At 42.4% G+C, this 15,969-nt stretch overlaps 1 protein-coding gene across 2 annotated transcripts in view; it reads left to right on the forward strand.

Moving 5' to 3' along the window:
- The first annotated feature begins 395 nt into the window (after window positions 1–395).
- Window positions 396–15,969, forward strand: part of TACR1 (tachykinin receptor 1) — a 348,454-nt gene continuing 332,880 nt past the window's right edge. For both annotated transcript variants that reach the window (XM_069766528.1, XM_069766527.1), the window contains exon 1: window positions 396–1,064. In XM_069766528.1, the coding sequence (XP_069622629.1) occupies window positions 679–1,064 (386 nt within the window). In that variant the 5' untranslated portion in view covers window positions 396–678. The remainder of the gene's footprint in view (window positions 1,065–15,969) is intronic.

The raw sequence follows: 15,969 nt of genomic DNA on the forward strand, positions 1-15,969 counted from the left end.
ATAATAAACATAAGGAAACATTGCACAGTAAACACTGTGTGTAAATATATATATATATATATATATATATATATATATATATATATATATAATAGTAAACAATAAACTAAATAATGAAGTAAGGAGCTGCAGATGGATGTAAGATATACACAAGAGCTAGTTTCTCTGTGATGAAATAGTTAACACATCCAGGCTTCCATAGAGGGATCAGGGGGTGCTCCCCAAGAGGCTGTGCAGCAGCTCTTCCCTCTGCACCCAGCATCCCATGGAGAGCCCTCACCATATGGCTGCAGAGCCAGGATCCCCTCCCAGCTGAGCAGCAGCCACCCCACTGTCACCAGTGCCCTCCCCTCTCAGTGACACTCACTTTAAATCCCCTCTCAGCCTCTCCTAGTAGTAGAACTTGGAAAGATGAATTACAGAGCAGCCCCCAGCAGCAGCAGCAGCAGCAGCAGGGTCCTCAGCAGCAGTGCTGTGTAGCTGCAGCACCCCTTGGCATCAGCCCCTGCACACTGCAGCACACTCAGTGTGGGGTCAGTGTCCTCCTGGAGGAATGTCTCTGGACCCATGGATGGTGGCCTCCCTGGTGTGATGACCACCTCCAGCTGATCGCACCTGGACACACATTTGGATCATCTTTTTTTTCCTCTTGGGGATTCCTGAAAGACTTTATTAACCATGAATCTCTCACTACAGAACGACTCCGACTTTAATTCCACAAATGGCACTGACATCGCCATTAACCCCTTCCTGCAGCCACCATGGCAGATCGCCCTCTGGGCTGTCGCCTATTCCATCATCGTGATTATCTCTGTGGTTGGAAATATCATTGTCATGTGGATCATCTTAGCCCACAAGAGGATGAGGACTGTCACCAACTACTTCTTGGTAAACTTGGCATTTGCTGAAGCCTCAATGTCAGCCTTCAACACTGTGGTGAACTTCACCTACGCCGTCCACAACCACTGGTACTATGGGCTCATCTACTGCAAATTCCACAACTTCTTCCCCATCTCTGCGGTGTTCACCAGCATCTACTCCATGACGGCCATCGCCCTGGACAGGTGAGACCTCTGCCGAGGGTGAGCTTACGTGGGACTGCAAGGGAGAGGTGCAGAAAGTAGGGATCTGCTGTGGAAGAGGAACAGTCCAGTGCAAATTATATATGTGTGTGTCCATATATATGTGCACATGCCTGTGTGTGTATGTATATATACTCTGTAGGCTTGTGAGTGTATATATATATATATATATATATATATATATATATATATATATATATAATGTACCGTATGTGTGTGTCCATATATATGTGCACATGCCTGTGTGTGTATGTATATATACTCTGTAGGCTTGTGAGTGTATATATATATATATATATATATATATATATATATATATATAATGTACCGTATGTGTGTGTCCATATATATGTGCACATGCCTGTGTGTGTATGTATATATACTCTGTAGGCTTGTGAGTGTATATATATATATATATATATATATATATATATATAATGTACCGTATGTGTGTGTCCATATATATGTGCACATGCCTGTGTGTGTATGTATATATACTCTGTAGGCTTGTGAGTGTATATATATATATATATATATATATATATATATAATGTACCGTATGTGTGTGTCCATATATATGTGCACATGCCTGTGTGTGTATGTATAAATACTCTGTAGGTTTGTGAGTGTGTGTATATATATATATATATATATATATATATATATATATATATATATATATATAATGTACCATATGTGTGTCTCCATATACTATACATGCATATATACCGGTATGTCTTTGCATGTGTGTTCATACATGCACGTGTGTGTGTGTGTGTATATATATATATATATATATATATATATATATATATATATATATATATATATATTGAATGTGTGTGCATATATTATATATTTTCTGTATGTGTGTGCATATATTTATATGTATATATGTGCATGTGCATATATATACATATATATGTGTGTTTATGTATGTGTGTGTATATATATATGTATATGTACATGTGTGTGCATATATTATATAGATCCTGTATGTGTGTCTATATAATGTGTGTGTGCATTTGTTTCTGTATATGTGCATATGGTGTATATGTGTGAGTGTGTGTGTGTGTATGTATATATATATATATATATATGTATGTGTGTGTATATATATATATATATATATATATATATATACACACACACACACACACATCAGTCTATTTTTTACTCTTCGGGGCTGGATTCTTTGGACTTGCTAATAAATGTCTGGGTTAAGATAGTGGATACAGTTTACCTGCAGCCATATATGACACCATAGATAATGCACTTTGATGCTTTCACAAGGAATTATTTCTAGCGACGTGGTCCCTTTGCTATCGGATAGAAGCAGCCATGCAGCATCCCTCTATATTTCTATGTATAGAAGTTTTGTGACACTGTGACATCCATTATATGCCATCTGAGCGCACTGCATCTGCCAGTCGGCGGGCACAACACTTGGCATAGATTGTTTGGACATTCTTGAGGAGAGCATGTGAGGGAATGGAGCACAGACAGACTAGGAGGATTCGGGGTCTGGGGGTTTCGATCAGGTAACAAGCTGTCAGTCTGGGGCTCCAGCTGTTCCCAGGCATTAAACATGTGCATCATGATATCTGCATGTGTCAGACGAGTCCTATAGCTTGTTAGAAATAAAATATGTGACAGGAGGCATAGTGTGCACAGAAGATGTGCTGCGCCTATGGAGGTTTCTACCTAAGTGAAGCAGAGCTGAGTTTGTTAATATTGCTAAGCTGAGCTTGTTTTTGGCTTAGCACAGTGTGTTATCTGTGGTTTTACATAGGACTGCATGTAAATGTGTTGAGATATCGTAATGGTACGATGTGTCTTAATGCACTAAAGTATCGGGAAATGACAAGCTCAGCTCTGCTATATCTGCCCTGGGAGTTGTGGATGTTGTGACCCGAGACATGTACATCACACGTGACAGTTATGTGCTGCTGTACATTTTTGGCACGTTCACCAATTAATGAAAATGTTTCCCTTCTCTAGGCCGTCTGATGACAGTTTTTACAAGATTCCCATAGTAAAGACATTCTATTGATATTACAGGTGACGTGTACCTGGGCGCAATAAGACACAGATATCCCAAAGCATGAGTGCACTGTCAGTGTAAGGGAATGTTCACAAACGGAGGAGAGATTGTACATTTACCATCTGCAGGCAGGAAATCCATGGAGTATTGGGGTATGTTCACACAGAGGATCCGCTTCAAAATCCAAATTGGGAACCTCCTTGTGAACACATCCTCGCAGCGCCAGTAAGGTGGGTGAGAGAGCGCCAAATCTCATCTACTAGACGTGGAAAAACAAATTGCAGGAGAAATGAACTTGTGTGTTGCGGATTTTAATAGCTGAAATTTTCACAAAACATTCAACTCTTTGCAGCTCATTTTGCTGCGGATTTGTCGCAGATCCTCAGCTGGACGTGCGCCGTGTGGTGAATTTCACATTACTGCCAACGAAAGGCAGATGCTGTTTACAGAGCCTGTATTCTGAGAATGGAGAGGAAACAGGCTGTTGTCAAAGTCTCCTGCATGTAGTGACTGCTCCTCTGCTCTTTCCATTCACAACATACACTGTGTTCCAAATTATTATGCACAAAGAGTTTGATAAGGTTAGAATTTTCTTGTTTGTCATTTAAACTCATTGATGGTGATGTGTGTCGGGGCTCTTTATATCACTGAAAACAATTGCAGATACCTATGCACATTAGTTTGGCAGGTGTGTCCAAATAGAGGCAAGACTACTTAAGAAGGCTGTTCCACATTATTAAGCAGCCTACATTTTTGGCCAAAATGGGAACGAAAAAGGATGTGTCGGCTGCTGAGAAGCAACAAATTGTGGAGTATATAGGTCAAGGCATGACTGCAATCATCATTGCCAAGACACTTCATCGTGATCATCGCACAATCAAGAAGTAGGTAGCTGATTCCCAGCACACACGTGTGCGTGCTGATAAGGAAAAATTGAGGACTCTTTCCAACAGGCAATTGCGTAAGGTTAAAAGAGCAGCTGCAAAAATGCCTTGTCATACAGCAGACAAGTTTTTGAAGCTGCTGGTGCCTCCAACGTCCCCAGAACAACAAGATGCAGGGTCCTTCAGAGGTTTGCAGCTGTGCGTAAGCCATCCTGTCGACCACCTCTATCCACTGCACACAAGCAGAAACGGCTCCAGTGGGCCAAACGATACATGAAGACTGACTTCCAAACTGTTTTGTTCACCGATGAGTGCCGGGCAACGCTCGATGGTCCAGATGGATGGAGTGGAGGATGGCTGGTTGATGGACACCCCATAAAGACACGGCTAAGGCGCCAACAAGGAGGAGGTGGAGTAATGTTTTGGGCTGGAATCATGGGGAGAGAGATTGTCGGCCCCTTTATGATCCCTGAAGGGGTAAAGATGAACTCCATAATCTATGTGGAGTTTCTGAAACAACACTTCCTGCCATGGTTCAAGAGGAAGAACTGTGCTTTCCGCAGCAAGATCATTTTCATGCATGATAATGCACCGTCTCATGCTGCAAAACACACATCTGCATCTCTGGCTGCTATGGGCATAAAAGAGGACAAACTTATGGTGTGGCCACCATCTTCCCCTGACCTCAACCCCATTGAGAACCTCTGGAGCATTCTCAGAAGGAGTGTCTATGATGGCGGGAGGCAGTTCACATCTAAGCTCTGGGAGGGGCTTCTGTCCACATGCAAAACAATTGAAGCAGAAACCATCCAAAAACTGACAAATTCAATGGACGAGAGAGTTCAGAAGCTTCTTTCGAACAAGGGGTCCTATGTGCAAATGTAACATCACCTAGAATAAAGTTTTCACTTGAAAACTGTTTGATTTCATCTTGTAATAAGCTGATAATGCTTATAACTTCACAATTGGCCATTTTTTTGTTCAAAATGAAATAAAAAACGGTTGAAAACTCTGCTGTGCATAATAATTTGGAACATGCATTTTGAGTGCTTATTTTTTTCAAAAAGATACTGTTTTCATAGGCAGTTTGTTCCAAAACATTGCAATTATACTAGAATAGTAGATGATGACTGGAAAATAACAATGACTGCAATTCAGATAGGTAATTTAGAGAAAGATATGAGGAAATATTATTTGCATAATAATTTGGAACACAGTGTACAGTAGATGTCATAATCCAACATCGCCGTGAAATTCTATTTTCGCTCTCTATACCCAGAGCAAAAGACCTGATTGCTGCCATTGCTCGGGAGCCTAAATAACCTGACTACGACCAGTTTCACATGTCCGAGTTTTACGGACCGGGATTTCGGGACTGGCTGCACATCTCCTCATCCGAACTCAACAGCCTCATGAGGACACGTGAAGCCAGCCTTAGACATATGGAGACTTGTTGGCTTTGCAGCTTCATACACTTAAAATTATCACAGCAGCACACATCAGATCTTTGAGCTGCCACCTCAGAATTTCACTAATGTGTGCTTCATGCTGCGGCTGTGAGACGTATACAGTAGAAATCCATCCTCTTTTCGCAAGAGTCGCAGTCGGTGAGTGTCACCACCAGCGGCCGGAGAACTTGTTAGCTGAGTGTTGTCCACCTACAAAAACCATTAATCTAGTCGTACTGCACCTGCTGAAACTGCACTAATATATTAGTCAATTGCATAAATAGTAATTCTGTATGGGGTGGAGTGTTTGGATCTCAGACATTTATGGGAGATAAGGTCCATGAGGACTGGCCTCCAGCACCAATGAAAAAATGGTAAAACATAACTTTTACTGGGGAGGAAGAGTCCGTGAGGACTGGGCTACAGCATCAATGAGAAAATGTTAAATGTAAACATTATTAACCTACAGATAAGAGGTTAATCTTCAGGCTAGTAGCGTTCTGCACCTTCACGTCACCTACAGTTTATTCCTCCCGGTAATGTTCAGGTTTCAGTCATGGAGGAGGTGGCTGTGATCTCTCCCCCACACTGACTGATAGGCTCTAATGCTGAGCTGCTGTCAGTCAGTGCCAGGGGACAAGGCTACAGCCGCCGCTCTCTATACAGAGAGCGGTGGCGGTGACTGAACCCACCCTGGCACCACCTCTATGACTGAAACCCGAGCGCTACCGGGAGGAATAAAGGTAATTTCCTCCAGGCAGCGGGGCTCTAAGTGCCGCTCCAGGCAGGTTCAGAACGCTATTAACCTACAGATTAATTCCATATCTTGCAGGTCAATAACGTTTTTTCACATGACTGGTTCCCTGTAAAACATAATTTTTGATGTGCAATTAAAAATATGGTAAGAAAAGGCATAAAAGATAAAAAAAGGATTCATAAGTTTCAAGTTAGCAAACCTTATTCATGTGAGTTAGGGTTGCTAACCCAAAACGTGTCAGTTTATGGATGGAACCTTAATCTGACCAGGATACAGCCTGATGTGTTTCTACACTCTCGGCACCTCACCCTGACCAAACAAGGTCTACCAGGGTTCCTATGTGAATACAAGTGGCTTTGACACTGAATTGTCCTCCCTGGAAAGTGAGATGACTCACTACTTTTACTGTGCAATTAAAAACATGGTGAAAAAAATGATAAAAAAAAAAGATTTAGGATCTAGAAATTTTGGGTTAGAAGCTCTTATTCAGTTATAAACAAGGGTTGCTAACCCGAAACATGTAAACTTCTGGATCTTTAATCTGTTTTATCTTTTTTTTTTTCTCATCGTGTTTTTAATTGCATGGTAAAAGTTATGTTTCAAAATTTTTTAATCGGTGTTGGATCTCAGTCCTCACGAACTTTTCATCCATTCCTCACCTGGATACCACACTCCCGACACCACACCCTGACCAAACAAGGTCTACCAGGGTTCCTATGAGAATGCAAGTGGGTTTCACGCTGAATTGTTCTCAGAAGGAGAAAAAATGGTAATCAGTTCACTTTCCCCTAAGACATTTATGCCAAATCTCTAGGGTATCTGATAGACGTGTGTTCCACTTGTACTTGTCTGGCATCACCTTGAATGTAGAGGTGTTCGCTTATTTTATATTCTCATCGAACTGAATGTAGAGAGCTACACATTCACGGTCATCTCTCCATTTTACATTAGTGTAAGATGTTCCCCGTTATGGGTCCTAAGGATGAAACCGGCATCTGTCCAAGGAAAAAATTGCAACATGCCTGAGTTTGATCTGATATTCAGGTCGCACTCGGCCATGCTAGTCAGTGAGTCCGTGGAAAACAGTAGTCCACACTCAGATGACATTTACTCGGATACAATTTACATGGACTAAGTGAATTGAGAAATCTTTTCTCGATCTTCTCATCTGAGAGAATCAGATCACACTCTGATCGATTTAGAACATTCAGAGAAGCCGAGACGCCAAAATTGCAGGTTCTTGATAAAAAAATATTTAACTCTTTAAAGGATTGAGAAAGGCCAATTATGGGCGAAACATAATCTGCTTTGTCTTCCTGTTTTAACTAATCTGGAATAAAGTTCAGTTTTTTTTATTAAGAACCTGCGGGTTTGGTGCCTCAGCTTCTCTGAATTTTCTGTGTTGCTTTTGGACCGGGTAGGAGTCCCTGCTGAGCTAAGCACAAATTTGGTCAATGGTGCATATGAATCTACTATGGAACTGAGCACACTCTGATCAAACTAATCAGTCCGATCTGAGTGTAATTAGCATAGTCAGACCAATTCTTTCAGATGAGAGAATACACAGTCGTCTGCACCTGCTCTTACCATCATTTATTTGGTGGTAAGCGTGACCAAGTATCAGGACTCTGCGATCATCTTAGAATTCAGAGTTGGCATTGTTACTATCAGCCATAGCAATGGTGTAATTTCATAACTTTAGTTAGGGTCATTCCCTGTTTAAAAAAAATGATTTTAAGAAGTGATTTGTCTAAAATATATGTAAAATGATTTGCTTTTGAGTAGTCCTATGTGTATAGCCTAGTCTTTACCTTCAAGGGAAGGTTCTTTCTGCAATCTAAGGGTGGACACAAGCTGTAAACTAGATATCTGTTGGCACATCTAGCCAATCTGCAGCCTATTTGGTGGGTTATAATAACAGTCAGATACAGGGGCAGACACAGACAGCTTGGGGCCCCTGTGCAGGAAATCTGTCTGGGCCCCCCTCCTTTTAAGGCGATAAAGCTGCATTATTTATATATATATATATATATATATATATATATATATATATATATATATATATATATATATATATGTATATACAGTACAGATCAAAAGTTTGGACACACCTCATTTAAAGATTTTTCTGTATTTTCATGACTATGAAAATTGTAAATTCACACTGAAGGCATCAACTATGAATTAACAAATGTGGAATTATATACTTAACAAAAAAAGTGTGAAACAACTGAAAATATGTTTTATATTCTAGGTTCTTCAAAGTAGCCACCTTTTGCTTTGATGACTGCTTTGCACACTCTTGGCATTCTCTTGATGGGCTTCAAGAGGTAGTCACCTGAAATGGTTTTCACTTCACAGGTGTGCCCTGTCAGGTATAATAAGTGGGATTTCTTGCCTTATAAATGGGGTTGGGACCATCAGTTGTGTTGTGCAGAAGTCTGGTGGATACACAGCTGATAGTCCTACTGAATAGACTGTTAGAATTTGTATTATGGCAAGAAAAAAGCAGCTAAGTAAAGAAAAACGAGTGGCCATCATTACTTTAAGAAATGAAGGTCAGTCAGTCTGAAAAATTGGGAAAACTTTGAAAGTGTCCCCAAGTGCAGTTGCAAAAGCCATCAAGCGCTTCAAAGAAACTGGCTCACATGAGGACCGCCCCAGGAAAGGAAGACCAAGAGTCACCTCTGCTTCTAAGGATAAGTTTATCCGAGTCACCAGCCTCAGAAATTGCAGGTTAACAGTGGCTCAGATTAGAGACCAGGACAATGCCACACAGAGTTCTAGCAGCAGACACATCTCTACAACAACTGTTAAGAGGAGACTTTGTGCAGCAGGCCTTCATGGTAAAATAGCTGCTAGGAAACCACTGCTAAGGACATTCAACAAGCAGAAGAAACTTGTTTGGGCTAAAGAACACAAGGAATGGACATTAGACCATTGGAAATCTGTGCTTTGGTCTGATGAGTCCAAATTTGAGATCTTTGGTTCCAACCACCGTGTCTTTGTGCGATGCAGAAAAGGTGAACGGATGGACTCTACATGCCTGGTTCTCACCGTGAAGCATGGAGGAGGAGGTGTGATGGTGTGGGGGTGCTTTGATGGTGACGTTGTTGAGGATTTATTCAAAATTGAAGGCATACTGGACCAGCATGGCTACCACAGCATCTTGCAGCGGCATGCTATTCCATCCAGTTTGCCTTTAATTGGACCATCATTTATTTTTCAACAGGACAATGACCCCAAACACACCTTAAGGCTGTGTAAGGGCTACTTGACCAAGAAGGAGAAAGTTGGGGTGCTACACCAGATAACCTGGCCTCCACTGTCACCAGACCTGAACCCAATCGAGATGGGTTGGCGTGAGCTGGACCGCAGAGTGAAGGCAAAAGGGCCAACAAGTGCTAAGCATCTCTGGGAACTCCTTCAAGATTGTTGGAAGACCATTTCCGGTGACTACCTTTGAAGCTCATCAAGAGAATGCCAAGAGTGTGCAAAGCAGTCATCAAAGCAAAAGGTGGCTACTTTGAAGAACCTAGAATATAAGACATATTTTCAGTTGTTTCACACTTTTTTCTTAAGTATATAATTCCACATGTGTTAATTCATAGCTTTGGTGCCTTCAGTGTGAATTTACAATTTTCATAGTCATGAAAATACAGAAAAGTCTTTAAATGAGAAGGTGTGTACAAACTTTTGGTCTGTACTGTATATTACCACACACACACACATACATGTATATATTACATAGTCTCCTTTATTATGTATTTTGCCGTCCCTTACATATTGGATTTTATAGAGCCCTGTTTTTTTTTATTACATACCGACCTGTCTTGTTAGGTGTATAATGCAATGATGGCTGATGGAGCATGGGAAAGCTTCTTTTCTAAAGGAGGAGCTGATGGACTGTTGTCTGGTCACCAGCTCATTCATCAGTACATAACAGCAGAGGACGCTATATACAGTAATAAGGGATGGCACCATATATAACTAGAGAGGGTGGTATGTAATAAGGGATGGTGTTATACATAACAAAAGAGGAAACTATGTAACTAAGGATGGTGTTATACATAATAAGTGAGAAGACTATATACTAAGGGACTGTGATATATATATAATAAGTGAGTAAACTTTATACTAAGGAACTGTATTAGACATAATAATCGATAATAACGTCTTCCTCCACCTCCCCGTGCTCCTATATCTATAATAAATCCCCCTTCCTCCCATCTCAATCCCCCACACCCCTCATTGTCCTCCTCCCCCTGCATCCCATTATTGTCCTCTCCCCCACCCCCATGATTGCCCTCTTCACCACCTCCATCATTGCTTTCTCTCCACCACCCCATTACTGTCCATACCACCACCTCAATCATTGCCTCCTTCCCACCTCCCCCGTCATTGTCCTTTCCACTGCCACCATCATTACCTTCTCCCCACCACCCTATCATTACCCATTCCACCACCTCCATCATTTCCTCCTCCCCCACCATCCCATCATTGTCCTTTCCACTGCCATCATCATTGCCTTCTCCCCCAACATTACCCATTCCACGACCTTCATCACTTCCTCCTCCCCCACCATCCCCATCATTGCCCATTACACTGCCTCCATCATTTCTTCCTCCCCACCACCCCAATTATTTCCTGTTCTCCACCTCTATAATTTCCTCTTCCACCACCCCATCATTGCGTTCTCCCCCATCACCCCCATAATTGCCCTCTCTGTCAACACAATCATTGCCTTCTGCCCCATCACCCCATCATTGCCCTCTCTGTCAACCCAATAATTGTCTTCTGCCCCATTACACCCATCATTGCCCTCTCCTCCACCTACACACACACAGCACCTTTCACCTCTCTGCAAACACACACACAGCACCATTCACCTATCTGCATACACACACACAGCACCATTCACCTCTCTGCATACACACACACACACCTCACCTTTGCGCACGGTATCCTGAAGCTGCACCATTGCCAGCAGCTTCCTGTCTTGCCCAGCCACAGCGCTGAATGATGATGTCATTCAGCCGCTGCTGTGTGAGACAGGAAGCACGGGCAGGAAGCAGGATGGATCCACTCCCTGCAGCTCCGCTGCCATTTTCTCTTGCAGGCAGCGGAGCTGCAGGGATTGCTCCCTGCCCATCGCACAGGAGGGCAATCTGGCCAGGGGCCCCTAGGGGCCTGATAAACTGGCCAGATTGTCCTCATTAATAGCCGCTCTGCAGGGGCCCCCCGGAGCCTCCGGGCACCGCTGCAGCCGCACCGGTTGAAGCGGCGGTATGTCTACCCATGGTCTGATAATTTGTGCTCCACAGATATTGAATTGCTAACAAAATTGTTTGTTTTGGGAAATAAATATATTACATATATCGTCAGCAGACAGCTAACCTTCCAGACAACACCACAAACTTGTAGACTGAGCATAAACAATTATTGCAATGGGAAAGATGGAGACAAATCTGGTTGCATCTCTTTGACTGACTGAACTACCTCTTCACTTCCTCAGACTTCTGACATTGGGACACATTTGTAAAACATCAGATTGATGGCTAACTTCATAAATATCTGCTGACTTTAATGGGACTTTGTCAGCACAAAATGATTGTTCATACCAGGTACACGCTCGCTCTTATCGCACTCTTGTTGTGGCCAAATAGTTCAGTGCTTCCACCTACTTGAAATCCATTTATCTAGCCCCCCCCCCCCTTCACTGATTGACAGCACTGGCATTTCTGGAGCCAGAGGAGGACAGAGATAGATGGCAAACAATAGGCGAGAAGCTACTCTCCCTTGAAGGGGTGCATCGGACCCCTGTGCTTGGTTTGAATATTAATTTTCTGCTAATAAACTTCCATTAATCCAATGTGTATAGGAAACATTAACATTTTCATGAGACCAGGGATGTCTTTTCTCATAAATAACATTCAAGTATCAAAGTGATAAGTGCTGCTGGGTAAATGTGTTATCTCGTGTGTTTGGCCAGTTTTAGTTTCCAGGAAACTTATTCTGATATGAGAAATATAAGCAATATCACCGAACACACACGCGAACACCGAGTGCATTCATGTGTGGGGAAGATAAGCTGCATCTTGTATGTTGTAGAGCTACATTTCATCTTACAGGGCTGGTATATAATGTACGCTTCCTGGAATTCTGTCATTGGCTAACTACACTTACTTCAGGTATACCTCCCAACTACGGAAATAAGAAAAGGTACACATACCATGGCAGACACAGCATGGCAATTTTTATTTTATGCTAAGCATATTTCCTAACCTTGCCCATTCCTTTATATGTGCCCACCCAGAAATATTGCTCTTTGTGAAGCCCGTTAGTATTCCAATACAATATGGTACAAATTTCTTGGCCTCCTCAGGCCCCCCAAACACTCTATATAATGCCCCCACAGCACATTCCGACACACAAACACATAGTACATTACCCCACAGTACATTACCCCACACACAGTATAATATCTCGCACACTCTACTATCACACACACACACACACACACACAGTATGACGAATGTCCCGAAACATTCCCCACAGACAGTATAATGTTTATGCAGTACATTCCCCCACACACAATATGATGTCCCCACAGTACATTACCCCACACACTGTATAATGCCCCCCACAGCACATTCCGACACACAAACACATAGTACATTACCCCACAGTACATTACCCCACAGACAGTATAATGTCTCACACACACTACAATCACACACACAGTATGACGAATGTCCCGAAACATTCCCCACCGACAGTATAATGTTCATGCAGTACATTCCCCCACACAGTATGATGTCCCCACAGTACATTACCCCACACAATGTATAATGCCCCCACAGCAAATTCCAACACACAAACACATAGTACATTACTCCACAGTACATTATTACCCCACACACAGTATAATATCTCGCACACTCTACAATCACACACACACAGTATGACGAATGTCCCAATACATTCCCCACAGACAGTATATTGTCCATGCAGTACATTCCCCCACACAGTATGATGTCCCCACAGTATATTACTCCGCACACTGTATAATGCCCCCCACAGCACATTCCGACACACAAACATAGTACATTACCCCACAGTACATTACCCCATACACAGTATAATGCCTCACACACACAACAATCACACACACACAGTATGACGAATCTCGCAATACATTCCCCACAGACAGTATATTGTCCATGCAGTACATTCCCCCACACTCAGCATGATGTCCCCTTGAATACAATTCTCGTGCACAGTATAATGGTCTCCACACATTGCATTTCCTCACACACAGCATGATTTCCCTACACTACATTCCACTGAACACAGTATGATGCTCCCACAGTACATGCCCCCACATCAAGTATGATGCCCTGGCTGTATATTCTTATGCACACAGTGTAAAATGTCACACACAGATTTCGGTTTCTCACACACTCATTTTGATGCCAGAATGGTCCCCCCATGTGTAGTATGATTTCCATAGGAGAACTTTCCCTCACATAGTATGATGACCCCAACAAAGGCCCCCTAAGCCACCTTACATAAAATCATGCCCACCATAGTTCACTCTCACACAGTGTGATGCCTCCACAGCCCTTTTCCCATAGTATGATGTATCCACAGACCCCACACACACATTATGATGCCTATACACATAGCATGAGGCCACACAGTAAATTCCCCCATACGCACCCTAAAACAATATGATAACTTTCACAGTCCCTAACTTAGAGTACGTTGTTTTCAAGGTCCTCACACAGTTTGATGCCCTCACAAATGGTATGATGCAACCTACACAGAGTGTGATGTCTCCACAGTCCCACTCACACATTATGTTGCCCCTACAGTTCCACAACACAGTATAATGCCCCCAAAGTCTACACACATAGTGTGATGCCCCCACAGTCCTTCTCACTAAGTATGATGTCCCCACAACCCACCCTCACACTGTATCATGACCGCACACGAAATATGATGCTCTACAGTACATTTCTCCACACAACATAATGTCAACCACAAATTACACACACAGTATGATGCCTCAACAGTGCACATCACACAGTATGATTCCTCCACAGGGGTCTCTGTGCAAAAAGGCAGAAACCTATCAATCCAGGGCAGCCGGTGGGGAGAAGCCGCTAGAGACTCATCTCTCCATATAGTCTACAATGCGGCTCACTCCTGGTGGCTTTCAAAGTATGTTGTTGGTGTGTGGAATGGTGGAATGGTTGGACGTGGCTGCTGCACCACCCGCTGATCCAGGTCACTTTAAACACAGAACTTGAGTGGAAAAAAAATGGAAAATGCGGTATTTGAGGACGCTGCTGGGTCCAGAGGAAATGGTGACCAGGAGATTAGGAAGTAGAGAATTTCATTGACAACGCATTTCAAAATTGTTCTAACTCCTTTATCGGATACAAACTAGGGAGGCATATAGACAAAATGTGTAACGTGTCTATATATCTTCATATTTTGTACCTGATAAAGGAGTTCTAACAACTCCGAAATGCGTTGTTAATAAAATTTTCCTCTTTCTTGTCTTCTGGTCACCCCGTTTTCCCTGAACCTGGCAGCATCTGCAAACACCACGTTTGCCTTTTTTTCCCCCTCAAATTATCTCTAAGTGACCTTTCAATAAGGAGGGGTTGTGGAAAGCTACACTGGATACTCATGTATGTTAAGAATGGAGACAGGTAAGAATACAGTTAGGTAATGAAAACAATAAGGGATCTTTTTCTGTCCCTTGTATACTCATAGATGCAATGTATGCACAGACACAGAAGCACATCTTTGTTAACGGAGAGGACAGGCTGTCTGTTACAATATTCTCTCCGGTTTTGTGTCTTCGTTAATCTCTTTAACTAATGAAATTGGTCTTTTTACACGAACCAGTCTCTGGAGGAAGGCTTGTTTAACCCTTAGACACAGGGGAGAGGCTAGTCCGCCGGGCAACGGAGCTGAAAACAAATCTTTAAAATGGTTTGTCACATCAATATATAATTATCCCACGCCTCATTTGTTAGTGTGATAGAGAGGAACGTAGAACATCCCTGAGATCTATCCTACTTAATGTCAGGAATTCCTGCATTTATGGAGGCACCACTGAGTACGAGGGGGCACATTGATAAGCTCTATGTATAAAAATGGGCAGATCTGTTCCCTGTTAGCAGGAGACTTATAATCTGTTCACAAGATGTTGCTGCTTTGGATATTTGACTCTGTGTTTTTGTCTGTTTTTTTCTGCCTAATATTGTATGTATAGCAATAGGGTCTATTAATATTTAATTTTCATAAGCAGTCAGCCATAATGAAAGCTGCTTTAACACACTCTGACTTTCTTACTGGTTCTGCCGCTCTGTCAGCAGTGCATGAGGGTATGTGTCCACGTTCAGGATTGCATCAGGATTTGGTCAGGATTTTATGTCAGTATTTGTAAGCCAAAACCAGGAGTGGAACAATTAGAGGAAAAGTATAATAGAAACATATGCACTAGGGTTGAGCGACCTTTACTTTTATAGGATCGGGTCGGGTTTCACGAAACCCGACTTTTTCAAAAGTCGGGTCGAGTGAAATCGGCTGATCCTATAAAAAAGTCGGGGTCGGGGTCGGCCGAAACTCGAAACCCAATGCAGTGCATTGGGTTTCCATGGTTCCCAGGGTCTGAAGGAGCGGAAACTCTCCTTCAGGCCCTGCGATCCATATTTTAGTGTAAAATAAAGAATTA

The sequence above is a fragment of the Ranitomeya imitator genome, chromosome 4, assembly GCF_032444005.1.
Source record: "Ranitomeya imitator isolate aRanImi1 chromosome 4, aRanImi1.pri, whole genome shotgun sequence".
In the NCBI taxonomy this organism is placed as follows: Eukaryota; Metazoa; Chordata; class Amphibia; order Anura; family Dendrobatidae; genus Ranitomeya; species Ranitomeya imitator.